At 42.3% G+C, this 24,877-nt stretch overlaps 3 protein-coding genes and 1 long non-coding RNA gene across 6 annotated transcripts; 3 read left to right on the top strand and 1 right to left on the bottom strand.

The window, feature by feature from the left end:
- Positions 1 to 381: 381 nt before the first annotated feature.
- Positions 382 to 9,215, top strand: ezra (ezrin a). 2 transcript variants are annotated; one of them, XM_077560006.1, is made up of 12 exons: positions 382 to 523; positions 1,500 to 1,583; positions 3,240 to 3,335; positions 3,591 to 3,865; positions 3,954 to 4,037; positions 5,050 to 5,196; positions 5,712 to 5,808; positions 6,705 to 6,999; positions 7,069 to 7,229; positions 7,310 to 7,402; positions 7,574 to 7,825; positions 8,857 to 9,215. In XM_077560006.1, exons 1-12 carry the CDS (start codon positions 512 to 514, stop codon positions 9,019 to 9,021), a joined length of 1,761 nt encoding a protein of 586 aa, XP_077416132.1. In that variant the 5' UTR covers positions 382 to 511; the 3' UTR covers positions 9,022 to 9,215. The 2 variants fall into 2 exon arrangements, with proteins under 2 accessions (XP_077416132.1, XP_077416131.1); XM_077560005.1 differs by having other exon boundaries at positions 6,705 to 7,229.
- Positions 519 to 19,562, bottom strand: LOC144046385 (uncharacterized). Of its 2 annotated transcripts, none has more exons than XR_013292691.1 (9): positions 18,712 to 19,562; positions 18,269 to 18,382; positions 16,962 to 17,054; positions 14,153 to 14,344; positions 11,639 to 11,853; positions 11,297 to 11,415; positions 5,258 to 5,326; positions 3,504 to 5,178; positions 519 to 1,595 (listed from the first exon to the last, which is right to left on the bottom strand). It is a non-coding gene; the product is annotated as an uncharacterized LOC144046385 (long non-coding RNA). The 2 variants fall into 2 exon arrangements; XR_013292685.1 differs by lacking the exon at positions 18,712 to 19,562 and having other exon boundaries at positions 3,504 to 3,707; positions 5,072 to 5,178; positions 18,269 to 18,686.
- kcnk3b (potassium channel, subfamily K, member 3b) lies at positions 11,589 to 14,516 on the top strand. The gene is made up of 2 exons (XM_077560007.1): positions 11,589 to 11,871; positions 13,455 to 14,516. Exons 1-2 carry the CDS (start codon positions 11,589 to 11,591, stop codon positions 14,282 to 14,284), a joined length of 1,113 nt encoding a protein of 370 aa, XP_077416133.1. The 3' UTR covers positions 14,285 to 14,516.
- Positions 18,057 to 23,622, top strand: marc1 (mitochondrial amidoxime reducing component 1). Its single transcript, XM_077560008.1, has 7 exons — positions 18,057 to 18,408; positions 19,626 to 19,796; positions 19,875 to 20,037; positions 20,936 to 21,079; positions 21,217 to 21,278; positions 22,154 to 22,225; positions 22,881 to 23,622. The coding sequence occupies exons 1-7, from the start codon at positions 18,143 to 18,145 to the stop codon at positions 23,005 to 23,007; spliced, it is 1,005 nt and encodes a 334-aa protein (XP_077416134.1). The 5' UTR covers positions 18,057 to 18,142; the 3' UTR covers positions 23,008 to 23,622.
- Positions 23,623 to 24,877: the final 1,255 nt, after the last annotated feature.

Here is a 24,877-nt window from a genome sequence, read left to right on the forward strand (position 1 = left end):
CTGAAACAACATGGCCAAAATAGCTGAGGTCACAAAGCGCATATTGCTACTTTTTACCCGTGACGAAACATTCCTCCAATGTTCAGGGATTGTTGTGCTATATATGGTTTTGCTTTCCCCGACTATATCATGGACGTAAATCCATAAACCGCAAATTTACTTAATAGAAACACTTAGTGTTGACGTTATCTTGATCCCTCGATGAGCATCCATCTCCGAAGCATCATATAATCAGCACGTCGGTTTATGTACTACGGCTCTGACCGAAGGTCGCCCTCTCGGCTATATTTTGGGCGTAAGTGTCCTTCTTGTTTGCGCAATAGTAACCAAGTCAAAGGCGCTACGTCACAGGCCCCGTGGTTCAAAGGGTACACGCCCTGCCCTATTACGCCCGGCCAACCGTAGCCCAGCCGTCTTCTTTAGCAGGTGGACGCTCCGCTGCTTCCTCAGTCCTCCTGGGAAACACCCGACTTCCTTCTTCAACTACCGGACGACCATCACCAACGCCGAGATGCCCAAAACGGTAAGAATGGAGGATAAACGTTTTTTTCTATGTTTGCTCTGTGATCGAGCTGACATCAAGTTTCTTTCCTTCTTGGCTTTTTACTCATTAACCCAAAAGTAGAACTTGACCGGTTGCCGCACACATTGCAAACTGTCAAATAGTCTTCTCACTTGTCAGTTTATCTTTAGAAAAAATGTGTCCGATGTTATTGGTGTGACAAGACCATATACGCACAGGATGTTAGATGTATATTCATTGGGACCCTCCAAGGAGAAAGTCTTGGCTAAGAGGTCACAATGAAGTCATGAGTCATGTCGTAGGTATTTCTCACTGCCTTCTTAGATAAAATGTCACTTAAAGATGGATTTTTTTTGTCTTTCTGTTTGCAATGATTAACTAAAAGGAAGTTAAAGTTACATATATGCGTACGGAGCTAATGTTGGAAAGAGTTCCACTTTTTGTTGCCCAACTTCCACTGGGTTTATCTTTATGACAGCCTGGGGCGTGAGTTAGCGCAAGTTCATAAAATCATTGCGTAAGCCAATCCGGGGGCAGAAGGGGTTAGTGGGGGGGTCACATGCTGTTTCTCATCCTCGTTATTTGTTCTTTGTAACACTTTTTGGCAAGCAAAAGTCATCGCTTTGTGGCACAAGTAAAAGCGTAAGAGAGACGGGAAAAAGAGAGGAGACTTAACACTAATGCCGGCGAGTTGTTAGCGACCGCTGTGCTATTTTCGCCTGGTGACCGCAGTCCAAAGTCTAATGAGATAGTGAGCAATTATAGCCTATGAGCAAACCACTTCCACATTAAAAGGCAATTATTTACACTTCTTGTCTTTCCGAATAATCAATATTTCTGCTGAGAACAATGGCATGTGTGTTTTGAAGTTTGAAGAAGATGTCTGGTCTGAATATAGACATCACGAGGCATGTATAAAGAGAGGAGGGTGAAGAGTGTCACTGTGTCACATGACTGAACAACCTTTCCTCCGCAGGTCAACGTTCGCGTCACCACCATGGATGCTGAGCTGGAGTTTTCCTTCCACCCCAAAACTACTGGGAAACAGCTCTTCGACCAGGTCGGAGGCCCACTGTAAAATAGAAAAGTGGCTCCAAAAATTATTTGGACTTGATTAAAATGTACATACACTACAAAGTCTTATGGAAAGTCTTTTCAAGAGCGGTTATGACCTACAGAGGGTGACTTATATTTCCATTTTGTGTCCCAAAATTTGTGTATATAGTAGTATAGTATATAATAGGAATACAGTATATCCAGGGATAATCAATCACACACTCATATAGTCTCAAAACCATACTTCTCTTGTGTAGTCTAAACAATCACTCACCTGGGTAGTAAACAATCACTCTCATGTCTGTAAAATAATAACTTTCCCATGGAGTCAAAACAATCACTTATTTAGTCAAAAGATCCCCTCTCTCATTTAGTCTAAACCAAGGGTGGCCAAGTTCGGTCCTCGAGAGCCACTATCCAGCCTGTTTTCCATGTCTTCCTCCTCCAGCGCAGCTGATTCTAATGATCAGCTCATCAGCAAGCTTTGCAGAAGCCTGACAACGATCCTGATCATGAATCAGGTGTGTTAGTGGAGAGAAACGTGGAAAACAGGCTGGATAGTGGCTCTCGAGGATCGAACTTGGCCACCCCTGGTCTAAACAATCACTCACCTGGGTAGTAAACAATCACTCATGTATGTAAAATAATAGCTCCCGTGAAGTCAAAACAATCACTTATTTAGTCAAAACAATCACTCTCATTTAGTCTAAACAATCACTCACCTGGGTAGTAAACAATCACTCTCATGTATGTAAAATAATAACTTTCCCATGGAGTCAAAACAATCACTCATTTAGTCAAAACAACCCCTCTCTCATTTAGTCTAAACAATCACTCACCTGGGTAGTAAACAATCACTCATGTATGTCAAATAATAGCTCCCGTGAAGTCAAAACAATCACTTTTTAGTCAAAACAATCACTCTCATTTAGTCTAAACAATCACTCACCTGGTAGAAAACAATCACTCTCATGTATGTAAAATAATAACTTTCCCATGGAGTCAAAACAATCACTTATTTAGTCAAAAGATCCCCTCTCTCATTTAGTCTAAACAATCACTCACCTGGGTAGTAAACAATCACTCATGTATGTAAAATAATAGCTCCCGTGAAGTCAAAACAATCACTTATTTAGTCAAAACAATCACTTATTTAGTCAAAACAATCACTCTCATTTAGTCTAAACAATCACTCACCTGGGTAGTAAACAATCACTCTCATGTATGTAAAATAATAACTTTCCCGTGGAGTCAAAACAATCACTCACCTGGGTAGTAAATAATCACTCATGTATGTAAAATAATAGCTCCCGTGAAGTCAAAACAATCACTCTCCTGTGTAGTAAACACACTCTCATGTCGTAAAATAATAACTCTCGTTGAGTCCAAAAAATCACTCTCGTGTAGTCAAAACATTATCATAATAACTCTGATGTATGTAAAATAACTCTTCTGTCTAGTCAAAACAATCAGTCTTGTGGAGTCAACACAAATAATCACTCTCTTGTATGGTCAAAACAATCATGCTCTTATGTAGTGGAAATAATCCTTCCTTTTCAGGATTACCCCAAAAAATGAATACAGTTTACGATGACTTGTTATTAGAATAGTAGATGGATGGTGAGAAGTTTTTGACATTGCTTTGTTTTTGTTGTTTTAGGTGGCCAGGACAATTGGACTGCGTGAAGTTTGGTACTTTGGGCTCCAATTTGTCGATGGAAAAGGTTTCCTCACCTGGCTCAACATCGAGAAGAAGGTTTTTTGGTTTATTTTTTGTAGATCCCAACTCATTCATAATGGCCGGGAAATTCAAGCGTATTTTTGCTATTTGCGTGCCGGCCCGTTCTCTCTGAATCTCTAAACGTTTGAGGAAGCTCAGTTATATATGTATTTAAAAAATAATAATAATTGAGAACTCACTTACCATGGAACGTATATGGAGTTTGGGCGTGGACAGACAGAAGAAAGGCCACAAAATCCATCAATAACAAACGTTTGGATCCCTCCTCAGGTTATGGCCCAGGATGTACGCAAAGAGACGCCGCTGCAGTTCAAGCTGCGTGCCAAGTACTATCCGGAGGACGTGGCGGAGGAGCTGATCCAGGACGTGACCCGGCGGCTGTTCTACCTGCAAGTGAAGGAGGACATCCTCAACGAGGACATCTACTGCCCACCCGAGTCGGCCGTGCTCCTAGCCTCCTACGCCATCCAGGCCAAGTGGGGCGAGTACAAGAAGTCGGTGCACCACCCGGGCTATATGTCTTCGGAGCGTATCATGTCGCGCAAGTAAGTGATTGCAGGACGCCGAAAGACTACAAAAACATGAGCTAACCTGCTAGCTAACTTAGCAATGCTAACTTGCTAACTCTTGCAGCGTCCTGGAGCAACACAGCTTGTCCAAGGAGCAATGGGAGGATAAGATCCAGGTCTGGCATGAAGAGCACGGATGCATGCTCAAGTAGGTCTACTTGACGACCTCCGCCAAGTTCAAGTTTTACTTTTGGTTCATCTGCCTGTGAGTCCTGCACTATAAATAATCCATATTCTGGTGTCAAAACAATCCTGTTATCATGACATGTAGTTATAACAATCGCTCTTTGGTGTGGTCAAAACAATCATACACTCCCTTAGTCATAAACATAGTAATTATTGTGTAGCAAAAACGGTGTCAAAACAATCCTGTAGTTATAACAATCCTTAGCCATAAAAATAGTAATTATTGTGTAGCCAAAACAATCCCTCATATTGTCAAAACATTCAGTAACTTGTGTAGTTGACAGTAGTAGTCGACAAACACTCATTCCTGTAGTCAAACAATCACTCTCTCATGCAACGAAAACAATCGCACACTTATATAGTCAAAACATGTGCACTCCTGTAAACAAAACAATCATTCAATCGTGTCAAAATCACTTATCACAATCACTCTCGTTAGTCAAAATGTTAACACACCCATGTAGTCAAAACAATCATTCACTTGTATAGTCAAAACCACCACTTTCGTAGTCAAAACAATCATACTCTCGTGTATCAAAAAAGTCACTCGTGTCATCGAAGCGATCACTTTATGGTATGGTCTAAACAATCGCTCACTCGTGTAGTCAAAACAATCTCACTCTCATGTGGCAAAACAATTACTCACTTGGGCAATCAAAACAATCATTCTCTCATGTAGTCAAAATAGTAACTCATGTTTAAGCATAACAATCACTCACTTGTGTAGTTAAAACAATCACTCTTTCATGTAGTCTAAATAATCACTCTTTGAGTAGTAAAAACAACCCTCATTCATTAAATCAAAACAATTACACACTTGTATAGTCATAACAATACGACACTCATAGTGTCAAGACAATCACATACACGCTCTCCCTAAAATTAATACTGGAAGTCATTCCTTACATCATCCTTTTAACGGCAAAGCGTGTTTTTCCCCCACAACAGCGTGAACATTTTTGCATCTCACGCAGAGACGAGGCCATAATCGAGTACCTGAAGATCACCCAGGACCTGGAGATGTACGGCGTCAACTACTTTGAGATCAAGAACAAGAAGAGCACCGACTTGTGGTTGGGCGTGGACGCCCTGGGCCTCAACATCTACGAGAAGGATGACAGGTGGGTTTGTTAGTGTGTGTGTTGACATCCTGACACACACACATACACGCCATCATTGTACCTTCGGTTGTCGACCTCGTTCTGCTGACCGCATTTGTTTGGCGAGGTCGTTGAACTCTTACGTGTGGTTCTACAACACAGCATGCAAATTTGTGATGGCCTGACCAGGCCAGACCTGCACATTCAATTTAGATCACCTGCAACAGGTTACTAGGAGGCGTTGCTGGAAGAGATGTATTTTGTTTTCCAATAATACTGCCAACAGAACGCATGCATGTAGCAACTGAACAGTGGTCTGAACTCGGATCCCTGTGGGGCGCCATGGCTAACTTTCACATGTACATATATATTCTTTATGACCAATAAATACAAAATTAGCCTTTTGTATATAATTGTGTGCATTTACATTTTATTGTTGAAATAGTCACATTGTAACTTTATAAAAAATAAAAACAAAAAAATAAAGTGCGATACAGTTTTATGGTTACTAACTTTTTTCATTTCATTCAATTCAGGATGACCCCTAAGATTGGATTTCCCTGGAGTGAAATCAGGAACATTTCCTTTAATGATAAAAAGTTTATCATCAAGCCCATCGACAAGAAATCCCCTGTAAGTACTTCACTCCTGGGAAACCATCAAAGACACGGCTGCATTAATCAACGCAGGTGGGTAGGGTACATAGGCAAGTAATAAGCTAATTGGCTCCATAATTGAAATGAAGGAGCACAGCAGACAAGGTAGTGATTGGCTGGCAGGCAGGAACATTAGTGGTGCAGCTGGAAAAACATCAAAGACACAACTGCACTAATCACATGGACAAGAAACAGGTATGCAGGACATTAGAGATAGTTAGAAGCTGATTGGTTGAGACAAAAGGAGTGCACGAGGCAGGGAATTGATTGATTGATTGGCTGGCAGGCAAAACCAATTCAGCTGGGGAGATCAAAGACACGGCGACACATGGACAAGACACAGGTGGGTAGGATGTGAGGGCAGCTGTTTGGCTAGCATGGAAAAAAAAAGTGGGCAAAGTAGTTCTTGGCTGTCAAGTACAAAAATGGCTCCCTAGAAACAAACATCAAAGACACAGATAAGACAATGGGTAGTGAAGGCAATGAGCATGGGAGAAGTGGATAAAGTAATGAGTGGATATCAGGCAGGAATAAAAGCGGATACCCTTGGGGAACACATCAAAGACACAGCTATGCTAATCACATACAAGGCACAGGTGGGCAGGACGTTGGGCCACAGTGGTCAACATTTTTGGCTGGCAGTCAGGATCAAAAGCGGTTTTGCTGGGGAAAAAAACATCAAAGACACGAGACAAAGGTGTGTATGACGTTAGGATATTGAAGGAGCTGATTGGCTAGCATCGAAAGAAGACAGGGTCAACATCATCAGAACAAAAAGCGATTCGCCTGGAAGAACATCAAAGACACAACTGCACTAATCCAATGTTGATAATAATAAAATAGCAATGTTGTCATCTTTTATTCCCCATCAAGGACTTCATCTTCTACGCGCCGCGGCTGCGCATCAACAAGCGCATCCTGCAGCTGTGCATGGGCAACCACGAACTGTACATGCGGCGCCGCAAGACGGACACCATCGAGGTGCAGCAGATGAAAGCCCAGGCCAAGGAGGAGCGGCTCCAGAAGAAGATGGAGCGCGACCAGCTGGAGAGCGAGAAGAAGCGGCGGGAGGCCATCGAGCTGGAGAAGGATCAGATGGAACGGGAGAAACGCGAGCTCCTGACCAAGCTCCTGCAGTACGAGGAGACCACCAAGAGAACAGAGAGGGGTGAGACTACGGATTGTAGTGTTTGCCGCGTTTTGATGACGGACCGCATAACCCGCTGCGGTTTTACAGAGCTCCAGCAGCAGCTGGACCGAGCCGTGCAGCTGGAGGAGGAACGGAGGAAGGTGGAGCAGGAAGCGGCCCGGCTGGAGGCCGAGAGGATGGAGGCCATCATCGCCAAGGAGGAGCTGGCCAGGCAGGCTGAGGACCAGATGAAGAGCCAGGAGCAGCTGGTGAGATCCCAGTAGATCCACATCTCTTTGTGTCACCTCGAACCAGTTTTGCCAAATGTTCCTGTGGCTGTTTCCCCAAGGCCACGGAGCTGGCCGAGTACAGCGCCAAGATCCTGCTGCTGGAGGAGGCCAAGAGGGTGAAGGAGGAGGAGGCGGAGACGTGGCACTGCAAGGTGAGCTAACGGCCGAGCTAACGGCCGAGCTAACGGCCGAGCTAACGGCCGAGCTAACGGCCGAGCTAACGGACGAGCTAACGGACGAGCTAACGGACGAGCTAACGGCCGAGCGACGTGGCTTTCGTAAGTGAAGGCGGACTCGAGACCAAGTTCCCCGTCCGTCCCCAGGCTAAGGAGGTCGAGGAGAATCTGGTGAAGACGCAGGAGGAGCTGCGCACCGTGATGACCAGCTCGGCCCCCGTGGCCGTGGCCGTGGCCGCCTCCTCGTCCTCCTCGGACAGCGAGAGCGACCACGAGCACAGCGAGGAGAACAGCACCTACAGCGCCGAGCTGCACTCGCAGGGCTTCAACGACCACCGCCGCGAGGAGGACAGGCTCACCGAGGCCGAGAAGAACGAACGCCTGCAGGCAAAGCTCAGGGTGAGCAGGGACGGGGGGAGGGGCGGCGCGGATTAAGAAAAGGATTTCATTCCTGGTTTCGGGTTAGGGTTTGGGAATTAGATGTATTAGGATTTCTTTTCTTTTTTTATGATTTGGCATTTCAACCTAGTGATTAAGTAGGGTTTCAAGACAGGGTTAGAGCTTTGAATTAGGGTTTCAAACTAGGGTAAGGGTCATGGACTTTGGATTCAAGACAGGGTTAGAGTTTCAAATGAGGGTTTTAGACTAGTTTAAGGATTTCAAATTTGAGTTTGAAATAGAGTTTGGGTTTTGAATTAGTGTTTGAAGCTATGGTTACAGTTTTGAATTAGAGTTTCAAGACAGGTTTATAGTTTAAAATTAAGTTTTCAAGCCAGGTTTAGGGTTTCGAAATGTGGTTTTAAGATAGGGTTTCAGTTTTGAATGAGCTAGTTAGGGCTTTGAGGGTTTCAAATCAGGTTTAGGGTTTTGAATTAGGGTTTCAAGGTAGGGTTGTGGCTTTGAATTGGGGTTTCAAGACGGGGTTAAGGTTTTGCATTAGGGCTTTTAAATACGGTCGCAGATTAGGGTTTAAAATCTGGATTAGGGTTTTAAAATAGGTCTTCAAGATACGCTTGATGGTTTCAAATTTAGAGTTCTCAATTAGGGTTTCAAGACAAGATATACTGTATGTTTCAAAATAGGGTTTTAAACCAGTTAGGGTTTCAAGCTATAGTTTAAGGTTTTGAATTTGTATTTTATGCTCGAGTTATGGTTTTGACCAAATTAGGATAAGGGTTTCAAATTAGATCTTAAAACAAGTGTTAAGGTTTTAAATGGATGTTTAAAGACTGGGTTAGGGTTTCAAAGTTGTGTTAAGATTTTAAAATTGTGCTCTGAAGCTTTCAGGCCAGGGTTAGGGTTTCAAATTAGGGTTTGAACCTAGTAGGCTTTTAAATTAGCATTAGAAATTGGAGGCCGGTGCGTTGGACGACCTCCTCCTCACTCGCGTCTTTTTGACCTTTTGACCCGGTTTGACATGTGGCCCTCAGGCGCTGAGCTCGGAGCTGGAGGAGTCACGCGACCAGAACAAGAAGACGGCCAGCGACCTTCTGCACGCCGAGAACGTGCGCGCCGGCCGGGACAAGTACAAGACGCTCAGGCAGATCCGCATGGGCAACACCAAGCAGAGGATCGACGAATTCGAGGCCTTGTAACGCCAAACCTACCCAAGCACTCAAAACGGCCGTACTGTACAGTGCGCACACTCGGCAGCGTGTGCGTGTGTCTTCATGTCGTAAAACTCAATCGAAGTCTTAATTGTCGGCCTTATTTTATTTTTATTATTACGCTGGCCTAAGAGCTTCATTTTTCAATCTCTCCATGTTAAAATAAAACTTGTTTCAACTTGTTTTATTTGTTGTCGCTTTTGTGACCGAAGTAACAACATTAAACTCTCATTTCGACGCCATTTTAAAATAATCGACTATGTCTTTTTTTTCCCAGATGTTTCAGGAAACACAAAAAACGGAACCATTTGCATCACAAGCAAAAAAAAAATGACTTAGACAATTATTTTAAGACTATTTAAAACCTCCGACCTTGTTTCAAACCCTGAACCAGGTTTAAGACACTAACCTGAATTGAATAACCCTGGCTTCCATCCATCCATCCATTTTCTTGGCCGCTTTTTCCTCACAAGGGTCGCGGGGGTGCTGGAGCCTATCCCAGCTGGCTTCGGGCAGTAGGCGGGGTACACCCTGAACTGGTTGCCAGCCAATCGCAGGGCACACAGAAACGAACAACCACACTCACATTCACACCTAGGGACAATTTGGAGTGTTCAATTAACCTGCCATGCATGTTTTTGGAATGTGGGAGGAAACCGGAGTACCCGGTGAAAACCCACGCAAGCACGGGGAGAACATGCAAACTCCCCCCAGGAAGGCCGAAGCCCGGACTCGATCTCACGTCCTCTGCACTGGGAGGCGGACGTGCTAACCAGTCAGCCACCGTGCTGCCCTGGCTTGAAATTTAATTTTTATTTTTTATTTTTTTATTTAATTTAAAACCTTAACTCATACTTAAGGATTCTTTGAAACCCTACCCCCGTCTTAAAAACTGCAGTGTCAAACTCGTTTGAAATCTTAACCCTAATTTGAACCCCAATCCTGGCTTTAGGACCCAAATTTTGGATCACTATCTTGAAATCTTAATTTAAAACCCTAACCTTGACTTGAAACCCTAATCTGAAACTCTATCTTCTTTTTAGAACCTTCATAGAAAACCGCAAATCTTGGGTGAAACCCTAATTCTTGCTCAAATCTCGAACCCTGGCTTGAAACCTTAATTCAACATTAACCCTTGCTTGAAACACTATCTGATTTGCATGTCAAATTTGAAACTTTACTCTATCTTGAAACCCTTCGTTGCAGCCTTAATTTGCCCATTTTTGGGATTATTTACTAGGAAGTTGTACAATGAATTAAGTCTCTTTCTGTGACGAATAAAAAACCTAGCATGTGTGCGTGCTTTATACTCTGTTGGCACAGACTACTTCCTGGAGATGAAGACAAAAGCTGTCGGCGCTACTTTTAGAAGACGATCCCATGATAATGCAGATGGGCAAAGCTTGAAGTTAATGTGTAAATGCCCCACCCCTAATAAAACAAACACAAACTGAGAGAACGGGCAGAGCTGCCGCTTTGTCATCACCTTTCAAAAAGTTGGCTTCAAACTTGGCATCATGAGTGGATTCACCTGGGGGTAAATTTCTTATTAGGGTTCTCCATCTGGATTAGGGTTTCAAATTGAGCCACTGAGAACTAGAGGGGGTTAAATAGATCTTTGTTAATAGGGTCTACCAAATTATTAATACTTCAAGAAAGATGATAAATAACGTTTTACTTCTACTAACACGGGACCCTAGAAAAAAAAGTGCAATACTACACTGCCCCCTGTCTGTTAAAATGAGAAGTAAACCTTGATTGACACGAGTATTCATCTGAAGATAAGACATTTTCTCTGTTCACTTATGCACTTAATTTTTTTTTTTATTGAATTAGTCCACTATCGTCAGAGGCTCGGTTAAAATTTCAAGCCAGGGTTCTGGTTTTAACGTTAGGTTTCATGCCAAGCACAGTGATAGGTTATATTGTCTTACAAATCAGTATTGGAATTGTAAAGTAAGGCTTCAAGATTGGGTTAAGATTTCATGTTTGTGTTATGGTTTTAAATCAAGTTAGGGCTTCAAAGTTGGTTTACAAAGCCTCATGGGTTACTGTTTAAAGTTTGGGTTTCAAATGACGGATTAAGGTTTCATTATAGGGTCATGTTTCCGAAATAAAATGTCAAGCTTGGTTTCAAAGTAGGGTTAGAGTTTGAAGATATTGGGACCGTGCTGGACTAACAGCCCAGATGATGCAAATTGTAAAAAAATGCAACGGGAGTGTCACTTAATATTGACTTTAGCATCTGTCAAATAGAGCGTACCTTGCCAGACAACCTGCACGATCAATATTTGCTCTTTTTGAAGACAGTCGGGTGATCCTTTCCTCCTCCTCCTCTTCTCGCGCGGGGTTGCCCATTGCTGTTGTCCTCCGAAATAGCCACTGATGACAAACAGTCCGGTGACGTGTACCGCGGGGAGAAAGCAGAAACAGGAGGATGTGAAGGAAGAGCTCCGGTGGCGGTGCTGCCCGGACGCTCAGCCCGACTTTTGAGAGTACTTTCCCGGCAGGCTCTACCCTCCCTCCCTCCCTCCCTCCCTCCCTCCTCCTGCGCCATGAAGCGGCAGAACGCCCGCACCCTGGCGCTCATCGTCAGCATCCTCACCTATCTGGTGCTGGGCGCCGCCGTCTTCGAGACGTTGGAGTCCCGCGAGGAGCGCGGCCACAAGCGGCGGCTGGAGGTCCGGCGCCAAGAGATGATGCGCAAGTTCAACCTGAGCCGGGCCAACTTTGACGAGCTGGAGCAGGTGGTCGCCCAGCTGCGCGCGCACAAGGCGGGCGTGCAGTGGCGCTTCGCCGGCTCCTTCTACTTCGCTATCACTGTGATCACAACCATAGGTGAGTGAGGGATGATCGAGGCTTTCAAGCGGGGTTGGGTTTCAAGGTGAGGTTTGACGTCAGGGGGTGAAGGCTGTAGGCATGGATTGGGGTTTCAAGATCGAGTTAAGAGTTTCAAATTAGGGGTTGAAGTCACATTTCTAGTTTTGAAATAGCCAGTTAATGTTTCAAACAATAAGGTTAGGCAGTGTTGGGCTGAAAGTTAGGGTTTAATCCTGGAGAACCCACGGGGTCAAATTTGGCCCCTATAAATTCTGCTACTAAAATAACAAAGACCTTTTTTTTTCTTTTTACAAATTTTACTTCAAAAGTCCAGAGTGCCACTTCTGACCCCTGCATGGGGCCATCTAGTGGATGAATATTGCACTTACATGAGCCAGAGTGGTGGTGACAAGAAGGCTCGCAACATGCTGTTTTGTTGAGCTGGAAATTAATCCAAACAAAACCATCTTCTCAGCAAACCATCAGATGGTAAAATTGTGTTTTTTTTTTGTTAATTAATCTATTTCATATCATGTTGCAGAATGCCTAGGAGTATGTTTTATTTTTTATTTTTTGATAAATTAGCAACTCTGAGCTAGTTAAAAAAAAGGGTTAAAATTTAAAAAACATATATTTTGGTGTTCAGTGAACTTATAGCAGTCATTTAATGTATAATTCATAATTTTTTTAAAGAAGAAAAGGGTTCTTGGGTTCTCCAGGGTTAAAATTTGGGTTTCAAGACATGGTCAGTGTTTCAAAACAGGATTTGAAGTCTTGTTAGAGGTTCAAACTAAGCAGAGAGCTTGAAGGTGATAGTTTCAAGATGAGGTTTTAAATTGCGGTGAATGTTTCAATCAAAGATTAGGATTTTGAGTTTCATAGTTATGTTTAGGGCTTCAAGGCAGGGTTGGGTTTCGAACAAATGTCAGTGTTTGAAATTGGGGTCTCAAGACATGGTTCGGCTTTTGAAATAGGATTTGAAGCCTGGTTTGAGGTTCAATCAAGGGCAGGGCTTTGCAATTAGGGTTTAAAGCCAGGGTTGGGTTTTGAGGTAGGGTTTTAAATCATTGTCAAGGTGTCAAGAAAATACCATGTTTTTATATTGGTCCTTCAAGGCAGACATGGGATTTAAATTTGAGTTTAAATCAGGGTGAATATTTCAAGCAAAGAATGGGGCTTTAAATTACGGTTTCAAGCCTGAGTTAGGGTTTCAAACAAGGGTCTGTGTTTCAAATTATGGTTTCAAGATGGGATTGGGTTTCAAATTGGGGTTTTCAAGCCTGTGTTGGAGTTTAAAAAAAGGGGTCCATTTTTCAAATGAGGGTTTGAAGACATGGTTTGAGGTTCAAACAAGACTCGGGTCTTTAGAATTAAATTTCCAAGTAATGGTTAAGGTTTCAACACAGGGTTTCAAGCAATGGGTAGGTTTCAAATGAGGGTTTCTGTTTCAACTAGCCAGGTTTGAGTTTCAAAATAGGGTTTTAAATCATGGTGAACCTTTCAAGGAAAGGTTAAGTTTTGAGACGACTTGTACGGCACAGATATAACTCCAAAACCGTCATTTTGAGTTCCAGTCAAGCGTTGCTTTGTGTCTCCCACAGGCTACGGCCACGCGGCCCCTAGCACGGACTCAGGGAAAGTCTTCTGCATGTTCTACGCCCTGCTGGGCATCCCGCTCACCCTAGTCATGTTCCAGAGCTTGGGCGAGCGCATCAACACGCTAGTGCGCCACCTGCTGCACCGAGTCAAGAAGTGCCTGGCGCTGCGCCACACCGAGGTCTCCATGGCCAACATGGTGGCGGTGGGCTTCCTCTCCTGTGCGGGCACCCTGTGCGTGGGGGCGGCCGCCTTCTCCCGCAGCGAGGGCTGGAGCTTCCTGCACGCCTTCTACTACTGCTTCATCACGCTCACCACCATCGGCTTCGGCGACTACGTGGCCCTGCAGCGGCACGACGCGCTGCAGAAGGAGCCGCGCTACGTGGCCTTCTGCTTCGTCTACATCCTGATGGGCTTGACGGTCATCGGCGCCTTCCTCAACTTGGTGGTGCTGCGCTTCCTCACCATGAATGCCGAGGACGAGCGGAGGGATGCCCGGAGGCACGGGGCCAAGCCCGGTTCGGAGATGGCGTGCCTGGTGCCGCCCGCCGCCTCCGCGCCGTCTACGCCCAAGGCTAAAGACGTCTACACCGAGGTGTTGCACTTCCAGACCATCTGCTCATGCCTGTGGTACCGCAGCGAGGACAAGCCTCGGGCACCTTCTGACGCCGTCCCCCGGGAGCTCGGCTTCACTGAGGCTTACCTGCCGCGGGACAGGACGAGGTTCGTCGAGACGGCGTCCACGGGTTGCGTGTGCACGCCGCGCCGGCGCTCCAAGAGGCGCCTGGACATTCTCTCGCCGTTCCGGATGTTTATGAGACGCAGCTCCGTGTAGGGGCAAAGCTACGCCAAAAGCGGACGACTCACGCTTGGTGGGAGATTTCAACTTGTGGTGCTAAGCAAACAAAAACACAAATTGTGAACTTGATAGTTGTATTGCAGGTCTTCTTTAGGTGTAGGCTACACACTTAAATAGCAAAACCAACTCAAAACAAGCAACAAAGTTGCAGTGATGCAGACTCGGAGGTGGCAATTAAACCCAGGTCCAAAAAGTAAAAACCCTGCCACAGTTTGGAACGATTTCCCTTGGAGCTAGCGAGATTAACCTGGCAAGGTAAATGAGCTCCTGTGGCAGGGTTTGGCAAATTTCGGGTCCAGAAAGTATACCTGCCAGTTTGGCTTTAGCCACAGGTGCTTTTAATCAACTGGCTGTTAAACGAGTTCCCGGTGTTTGTTTACCTGCAGCTAAATCAATAGTGTGGCAGAGTTTTTACTTTCTGGACCTGGATTTGTCAAAACCTGCCACAGTTAGCCACAGATGCTAGCTATCTTATACTAGTTCCTCGGGAGCTTGTTTACCTTGCCGGTTGAGTAGAAGCACCTGTGGCTAAAGCCAGCAGGGGTTTTTTCTGCCACAGTTTAGCATTAGCCACAAGTAGCTAGCTGGCTAGAAGGGGGCTCGTTTACCTTGCCGGTTGAGTAGAAGCACCTGTGGCTAAAGCCAGCAGGGTTTTTTCCTGCCACAGTTTAGCATTAGCCACAAGTAGCTAGCTGGCTAGAAGGGGGCTCGTTTACTTTGCCGGTTGAGTAGAAGCACCTGTGGCTAAAGCCAAACTGGCAGGTATACTTTCTGGACCCGAAATTTGTCAAACCCTGCCACAGGAGCTCATTTACCTTGCCAGGTTAATCTCGCTAGCTCCTAGGGAAATTGTTTACCTTGCCGTTTGAGTAGAGGCACCTGTGGCTAAAGCCAGCAGGGTTTTTTTCTGCCACAGTTTAGCATTAGCCACAGGTAGCTAGCTGGCTAGAAGGGCGCTGGTTTACTTTGAGGGTTGAGTAGAAGCACCTGTGGCCAAAGCCAAACTGCAGCAGGGTTTTTACTTTCTGGATCTGGATTTGGCAAACCCTGCCACAGTTTGGCTTTAGTCACAGGTGCTAGCTAGCTCACTAGCTCCTCAGGAGCTCATTTACCTTGGCGATTCGCTCGATAGCTCACAAGGAACTTTGCCAAACCCTGCCACAGTTTGGAAACATTAGGAACAGGTCTAATAAGTCTTTAGTTCGCTCCTAACCATACCGATGATAACAACTCAAAATAAGCAGTCAGTGCTGCTCAATTTGTGGTGCTAAAAACTCCAGGTATTCTTCATGCATGCAAACTTCAGGGTTTCAAATTAGGTTGCAGTTGTGCAATATCATAAAGAGTCTCCGGGATGGCTTGTTTGATGAGAACTGTAAAAAACAACAACACAATTCAAAATACACGACATAGCTGGTTCACTTTCATGAAGTGATTGTTATTCCCGGAAAAAAAGGAGAGGTGGGAGTAGTAGATGGTAAGAGGACTATTTTTTGAGACTATCTTTAGCGTCGGTCTGCATTGGCAGATGGGAGGGGCTTTGCCATGTTAGCACAAAGGATAATTATCAAGCTGTCAATCACTGCCTGACATAGACTCCGATAGACAGTAATTAGAAAAGTCCACTAAAGGCATAGGGACACTATACATCGTGTTTTCCTATTTTAATAGCAAAAATATTAATAATCACTCAGTAAGTGTAATCCATACATAATGAAAAACAGACACACTGTTTACTGTCAGTAACTCTTTATGTATAGAAACCGCGTAGTGCAATCCAGATGGTTTCCCTCTTGGAATTCTGACCCAGGTCCAGGTCCGGAAAACCTACAGTAGTCTCGTTACATGCAGTGGGGTGACACAGTGTCATGTAAAAGTGCTTAGTTGATATTAATGTGGCCCAACATGGGACAGAGATGGGATCCTGGGAGGGTGACCGTGCTAAAGTATAGTACGATATAACTGGCCAATGACGTGAAATAAGCCACAAAGTTGGTAAAGCTACAGTATTGTAGTGTTGTATCATGAAGTAACGTCAAATGTTAACAAGCGCAATGTAATTAATGGCCAATGTACAGCAGCATTTGCCCCATTGGTGACAATGTTCACAAGGGGTGTAACGAAATTTTAATCGGAAAAGCGGTTTTGATTTAAAATGTTAGTACAGGTACCTCAAATTAAACCAAATCAAATCGTTCCACTTTAAAACACACCGTCCTTGAATCGTAGCGCACCCCGTACGTATCAAATGGTCTTTTATGAGATGCACAGCCCGAGTGCTAACCCTTGACGGGAAACCGTTAAAAACACAGTCGGACATACAAACACGGCACGTCTCCGCCACATCGAGGTTCGCGAGGCCTGGCCACGTGCCCGCGAAGGCCGCCTTCGGCCATTAAACCGACGACAGAAGGAGCATCCGTTGGACAAATCCCTGTATTGAACCCCCGCCGGCCGAGCATCTGCTGTTTGTGCTTTGGCAGCCGATCCGACTATCTCTGTCAGAGCCCAAAAATAGTCCCCCTGAGAAGGTCAGCCTCCACGTTACATCCATTGAACACTGAATGCACCATCGGGTCCCCAAAAAAGGGAGGCTATTTTAAATGTACCAGGCAGCACGTACTCCCGGGATACCTTTGCTGAGCCCACACACCTTCTCGTGTAGCTTCCACATGACACTTTGCTTCTTCCAGAGCCATGAAGGATAAAAAGAGCATCTGCCAAAATCGATGTCAAATGTAGTCCCCTAAAAAAAAAATGTGTTTGAGTGTTACTTGTGTCATTGTGTAATTGATGGCAATATTGCAGTTATTCAACTGTATGCTCATATTTTTTTTTTAAATAAAAGTTATATTTTTTAGAATGATAGAATTTTATGATGCATCAATGTTAACAATTATTATTTTTGATTAATAAATGCTCCTGTTACATAATACTTGGGACAACATACACATGACAATATCACTTGGTGGCGCAAATGTGGTGGTAGTCAGGTGGTTTGGCAGCCATCATTTGAGGTATTATTGAGGATTAAATGTTGTTTATAAAACAACCACATAACTTTTCCTTAAAGTCAGCTAGCTTAATGTTAACGCATAGCGGGAAATGCCATTGACGGATTAGCCTCAGTGTCGCGGCGTTATTGAACAAAGGGGTATTTGAATCCAATAGTGGAGCAACTCATTGAGACAGATCGTGTAAAGAATAATCACAGCCTACATTCCTTATCCTAAAACAAAAATGACTGTGATGTGATTTACAGCGGGGCTGAGACTGGGATGCCTTTTGCCATGTAGGCTACAGTAGGTCCCGATGCCTGGACTACACCGCCCCCAGGTGGCCAAGATGTGCACACCAGCACAATGTCCACTGAAATGAATTGAGAAAAAAATGTGGTAAAAATGTTTTATTTCTTTAAGTACAATTTTCTTACTTAAAAAAAACAACATTAGTGGGCACAGCATAATTCAATTCGTATGTCAAGGCACCAATGTATATTGAAGTGTTTTGGAATGATGGAGTCATATATTTCAGTTGAAAATAAGCATATTTAACAGTTGGGGCCATCAATTACATTTTCGTAGTTGGGTCCTGGGACTTCACCGGGGAAGAGGAGTGTTGTTAAATTATTTGAGTGACACGGCTATTTGCTAGGATATAGCGGTTCTTAGGTGAGGACAATGTCTGACTGGTGGGGGGCAGCAATGCTCATCCAGTGCTTAGTCTGCCGGAAATAATAATCATAAGAAGAAGAAGAAGCGGAAACCGCACCGTTGTAAACAACGGCACTTTTCCCTTCCCCGCGGAAGTTCGAAGTCCGAGCAAACTTTCAAAATGGAGCTGAGGGAGGCCGTGAAAGCGTTGTACCACAACAACAAGTTGACGCTTCTGCTCGTCGGCGGGGCAGCCGCCGCCGCCGCCGCCACCACCGTGGTGGTTCTGGGCGTCGGATATAAATACCTGAGGAAGCCGGAGACGCGTGTGCGTGTGGGCGTCGTCTCGCAGCTCTTCGTCCACCCGCTGAAGTCCGGAAAAGCGGCGTCGGTTCCGCTCGCCGAGTGCCTCAAGTTGGGCCTCAAGTGCGGGCAGATACAGGACCGGTGAGTCGATGTCAACATCCAGAGGTTGGAGTGGACGATAGTTAATGTGTTTTGAAACCATATGAGTTATATTTATTATGTCATCTATCTATTTAGCATGTACTGTAAAGAGAAAATATACCACTCTAAAGTATCCTTAACAATTTCTAGAGCTGCAACAACGATTATTTTAATAAACGAATCAGTTGTAAATAATTTTTTGGTTATTACTCATTTAATTGGATTAAAAAAAACGTTTTAATTTCCATTCAACTGCCTTTCCAATTTTCATCCTTTTTAGTGCCTTTCTAACTTATTCCTTACCAATCGTTGCACCTCTTGGTCCACTAAAATTGCCTCTTCTACTCTTCCTTCTCTCTCATTTTCCTCATTCATCAACTCATCAGAGAAAAAAAAAAACATGCATGAGTTAAAGAAAAAGACAGCTGAGTAAAATTGCTAAAAGAACATAGATTGCAAAAAAAGATTCGACAAAATTATTCAGAAATGCTTTCAAAGGGTTCAGTGGTGAACATGAGAGAAAAATAATCGTTTTCAACCTGGACTTAAAAAACCTTCCTGACTTCACTTCTTTTGGCAGCTTATTCCACTTGTGTGCAGCACAACAGCTAAATGCTGCTTCACCATGTTTGGTTTGAACGCTTGTTTCCACTATTTGATCCTAGTCTACAGCTCTCACAGCCCAACTGGGTTTATATTCAACTAGCCATTCATAGAGCAGTAACCGAACTTTAACCTCAGTGACAAAGGTTGAACTAATAAAATTATGGTTAGGTTTTTCTCTAGACATCAAAGATGAGTGTAAATCTTCAATGAATTTAACTTACATGTTTATGTAAACATCAAAGACAGTTAGTTTTCAATTAACACAATGTACGCATTTTTCTAAACATCAAACGTGATTTTGAGTCAACAAATTGACATTTATGTAAACATCAAAGATGATTTTCAGAACTAATGGACAAAATCAAAGACAGTTAAGTCTTCAACAAATAGTGATTTGTAAATAAATGAATTAAAAGATTTCAAAGGCCTTAACGGATTTTTGTAAGCATCAAATACGGCAATCATGAAAATTAAAATACGTTTTTGTAAACATCAAAGACTATTTAGGGCATTCAACAAACACATTTTTCTTTACATCCAAAACTACTTTTTTAAGCTACCTACCGTGTTTTTGTGAACGTCAAAGATGATTGGCAGTGTTGTGCCTGCAGCCAATGGATGGTGGTGACGGAGGACGGCCACATGGTGACGGGCCGGCAGGAGCCTGGTCTGGTTCTGGTGTCTTTGATGTGCGAGGGAGCTGACGTGTGCCTGAACGGGCCCGACATGGCCGAGCTGCGTTTCCCCATCAATCAGCCCAACAACGACGTCATGAAGTGCAGGTGCGTCGCTAACGTTCGAATGGCATCGTCGTCTTGTTTGTCACTCAACGCCTTTGTTGTTTTGTTTTGTGACGGCAGAGTGTTTGGTGCTGACATCCAGGGCCGGGACTGCGGGGACGAAGCCTCCCGTTGGTTGGTCCGCTATCTGAAGGCGGAGAAGATTTTCCGCCTGGTACACTTTGAGCCCCACATGAAGGCCAGGAAGGCGGGGGACGCGGAAGCTCTCTTCTCGCCAAATGAGGTCAGTTCACAGGAATTTGCAATAAAGACACGCACGTGTTTTTGTATCACGAAAGATGAATTAGTTTTCAACAATGGCATTAAACATAAAAGGCAATAATTATGAAATTATTTCATGAGTCTTTAAAACTCATGTTTTCATAAATATCAAAGGCTAGTCTTAATTACGTTATGTTTGTGTTTTGGTTGAAAATCAAAGACGTTTTGGAATTGTCATTGAAAATAATGTATGTAATCTTACATGTAAACATCAAATACTATTCAGTGTTCAACTAGCCTAAAAAAAAGGCGTTTCCAAGAAAATTAAAGACAATTTATAGTTTAGACACATTACGGTAACAAACCTAGCATGCTTCTTTTCGGAAACGTCAAAGACAGTTTAGTGTTCTGCTAATTAAAAAAAAAAAAACAGTTTTATTAAACATCATTTTGAATCTACCATTTCAGAAACGGTTTAGTTTTTAATGAACCTATTGCATGTAATTTTGAGTCTTGTATAACTAGCCTAATGTATGGATTTCCATTAACATCAAAGACCTCAAAGTTTTTTTGTAACGTATAATCTAACCTAACGTACGTGTAAACTTAGAATAATAAACCAAACCAATGAATCTGATTTTTTCAAACATCAAAGACAAGCCTGGATTTTTCTAAACATCAAAGACAATTTATAGTTTTTGTTGAAGTCGTGAACATCAAAGACCTTAGTCAAAAGTATGAATTCTTGGGGGGAAAAACAAGACAATTTGTAATATTCATTTAAAGTAACAGTTTTTGTAAGCGTAACAGATAAACGTGATGATGTGCATTTTTTGTGTGTGTTTTTTTTGGTGTGAAAATCGTAAGACATAATTCACCCTACATTATTTTTCCCGTGCCTTTTTGTGGGTGTGGTCCAGGAGGTGGTGTACTCCGACTGCGGTCCGATCATGCTGCTGTCCGAGGCGTCCGTCAAGCACCTGAGCAGCAAGCTGGACAAGGCCGTGACGGTGGAACGCTTCCGCCCGAACGTCGTCATCAGCGACTGCGAAGCGTTCGCCGAAGTACGACCAGCCTCCTTCTGTCGCCAATAGAATAAAAAAAAATGGCATCATGTGCTACGGAGGCGGAGGACTAATAATACTCACGACTCAACCAGCAACATGCTTTATTTTTTTTTTGTGTGGGTGTGCGCGCACAGGATTCATGGGAAGAGATCCAGATTGGTAACGCTCGTCTGCGGCGGGTGATGTCATGCGGGAGGTAATTTCTTGTTTGTTTTTTGGGTGGAAAACAATTGTTATTTTTCTTAAAATCTTTCTGTCTACACGTGTTGCGCAACTATTTGTTCAAATATCCATTGCGTGAAGGGTTATAACTAACTACAGTATAGCGACATAAATGCTAATTTTGTTAGCCCATCAATGGGGTTTTGGCCTTTTGTCAATTGTGCAGTTTGGTTAAATATAGGACATGGCCGATATGGATTTCTTTTTTTTAGGCAGATTCCAATATTTTGCAGGGGGGAAAAAAAAAATCTAATAATAAATTAATCATCTGTCTGTTAGCGAGAGCCACTACATCGTGATAACTTACATTGATGTTTCTGCATTTGGCAATTTATTATTATTATATTATATTATTAGTATGGGATTTTTTTTAATGGGCTTTAGGTGAACTGATGAATACACACACGCTCGCACGCACGCACGCACGCACGCACACACACACGCACATACACATACTCACCCACATACAAAATATATATATATATATATATATATGTGTGTATATGTATATATATTTAAAAAAAAAACATTTATTAAATTTAAAAAAATAAATAAATTAATTAATTAATCATCTGATTATTTTTTTTAAATAGATAAAACTTTTTTTGTGGGGGGTCCTCTAACACTTACAACAGAAATGAATTCCAGGCAAAACATTGGTTTATTTTACAATACTTTGGCCTTTTAGTAGTTTATGTATTTATTCATTTATTTATCGATTGATTTATTTCACAGCAGAGAGGAATCATCTTATATTCAAGCCTTAAATGTACGCTACACATAAGCAAATTACGACGGTGAAGCCAATTTGTTTCCTATTCTGACCTGCAAACTTTGTCCTCTCGCCAGGTGCATTTTCACCACGGTGGACCCCGAAACTGGAATCATCAACAGAAAGGAGCCTCTTGAAACACTGAAGAGGTATGGCACTGTTGCGGTTTGCAAACAGGGGCCCGCCATTTCTAATATTTTGATTTGATCGTCACAAATGGCCATTAAATCAATCATTTTGTCATTGCAAATGGGAATGCCATTAGTTAAATACGAACGTTGTAAAGTAAATCCAAAAGTCCATTAAATGATTTAAAATACAAATTGAATTCAATTAAAATGCAACATTAATATGAAATAATAAAACAGTCTAATTGATACATAAAAATGAAGTTCGACAAATACAATTCAATTATTGAAACAATTAAAAAAAAGTTCCATACATTTTTGTTAGAAATAGGTTCAATATGGAACGGAATCAAATTTATCATTGCAGATTCATAAGTACAGAGCAACAAAATTTACTTAACAGTTACAAAGTGTTCAAGAGACACAAAAAATGACCAACAGAATGAGACCGATCAGGAAGCTTGGCGGGTTGCCAGGCAACGCTCCGATTTCTCAAATGAAAGAGAAACACAAGGGAGAGAGGAAAAAAAACGCTCCAGCGGTTTAAATAATGGATGGATTGACGTTTTGAAATGTTGTATATTTTGCTGTAATTACATTTTACTCTTGAATTATTATTATTACTATTAATGCAATTTTTTCGGGGGACAATGTTTGTGTGTTCTTGGCCGCGCAGTTACCGACAGTGCAAACCCAGCGAGAAGCACATCTACAAGTCGGCGCCGCTGTTTGGACAGCTGCTTAGCGTGGAGAAGACGGGCGTGATGCAGGTGGGCGATCACGTCTACAAGATCAGCCGCTGATGAAAAACAAGAGCCAACTCGGACCAAGCACTACAATCAAGATCATAATAGCACAAAATCTTTTTTTTTTTTTTTTAACAGGGATGTGATTTGACCAAAGTGAAATTATCTGAAAATTTAGCCGGGGGTCTGGGGGCCGCTGGCAGTGCCCTGGTGGGGGGACACGGGCCCCCCGGAGCTCATGGGTTTTCCGTGTTTTTAAGTACTTTCAATGCACTCACATGACAAAGAAATAGACAAAACAACAGCATAAATTTTCAATGTATATTGAACTATCCCATATAAAATAGCAACATTTTTTAGTTTAGTTTTTATTTTTAACATTTAGTCAACTCAAAATCAGTCACATTCAAAAACATTGGACTGCCTTTGCTTTTAAAAACTATCACTGAGAATATCATCATATCTAACTAATGTGATTACTAAGTTAACACATAAATAATGTTGAAGAGTTCAAATTTCATGAACAAATAATTGTATCATGACCAAATGAAAAGTAACTCATATTAGAGCATACCACAAATGTCTTTGTTATAGCAGAAGATGTTATCTGTCGGAGTCATGTGCATACACAATGAACTACAAAAAAAAAAAAAAATTTTTTTTTTTTGGGGGGGGGGGGGAGATAAAAAAGCGGAATTCCGCGAATTAGCGGAAAAATCACATCCCTGTTTTAAATATATATATATATATATATATATATATATATATATATATACTGTATATATATATATATATACTGTATATATATATATATATATATATATATATATATATATATATATATTAGCGTGACTACTTCATGAAATATGTCTATTAGAGTTCGGTTCATCAAGGATGATCTGTCTTAACGTTTTTAACTTTGTCCACAGGTGACAATTTAGTCTCGAATATTTAGTGTGATTTGTAAACATGTCCAATTTAGAGCTTTCAATAAACCTTACGTATATTGAACGGGCGTTCGTAAACATCAAAGACGGGGTTAGTTGAATGAACCTAATTTTTGTATTTTATTTTTACGAGATGCATTGTGTTTTTTATACATCAAAGATGATTTTGCCTTCAACAAAGGCAATGTGAAAACAAAAACAATTTAGTCTCAATCCCAAGCCTAACAATGTACATAAACGATTTAATCTTGTACGAGCCTGCGTCTTTTCCTGCCTCTGATATGTCGCAAAAAAAGGTTGAAGGAAGCACAAAAATTGTTAGTTTGTGTTTGACATATTTTAAACGCCCCGAGGTATTTGCAAGCCGTGTAAATGTAGTACTGCAAGTTCCACAAACTAACCAAGAATCCATAAACAAATCCAGTAAAACCGGATTTATTACAAATGAACTGGTGAAAATGGTTCTAATTTTTGGGGTGGGGGCCGAGTATGGAATCTATTTTGGATTGTTACTAAAAGTAGTTTGTGCTTTGACCACCTGTTTTTGGATTTGTTTGCTGCTAATATTGCCAAATTTTGCTATTAATTTTTTTCCACATGAAACATGATTTGCATAGAAAAGGCTCTCTGCGGTAACGATTGCCGTTTTTCATGATATCGCATTAAAAATGAAATGTTTGAAAGGAGGGGTACATCCTCACAAAGAGAATGCCAACATGCATATTTTTAGCATCTGTCATTTTCAGTTTCAACTACATCAAAATAATCTAAACCCATTGAAACTGCCTTTGCAGTGTATGATTGTAATCCCACACCCCCTTTAATTTGAGATTTGTTCAAGGTTTTCTTTCTTTAAATAAACACAAGTAATAAATGAATTTAAATGTATATAATATTGTTATGCTAGAATGAAGGCAAATGACCATGCATTGATGTATTGACTGATTTAGAGTTGGTAACTTACTAAACATTTCTAGTTG

The sequence above is a fragment of the Vanacampus margaritifer genome, chromosome 1 (genome assembly GCF_051991255.1).
Source record: "Vanacampus margaritifer isolate UIUO_Vmar chromosome 1, RoL_Vmar_1.0, whole genome shotgun sequence".
Classification (NCBI taxonomy): Eukaryota; Metazoa; Chordata; class Actinopteri; order Syngnathiformes; family Syngnathidae; genus Vanacampus; species Vanacampus margaritifer.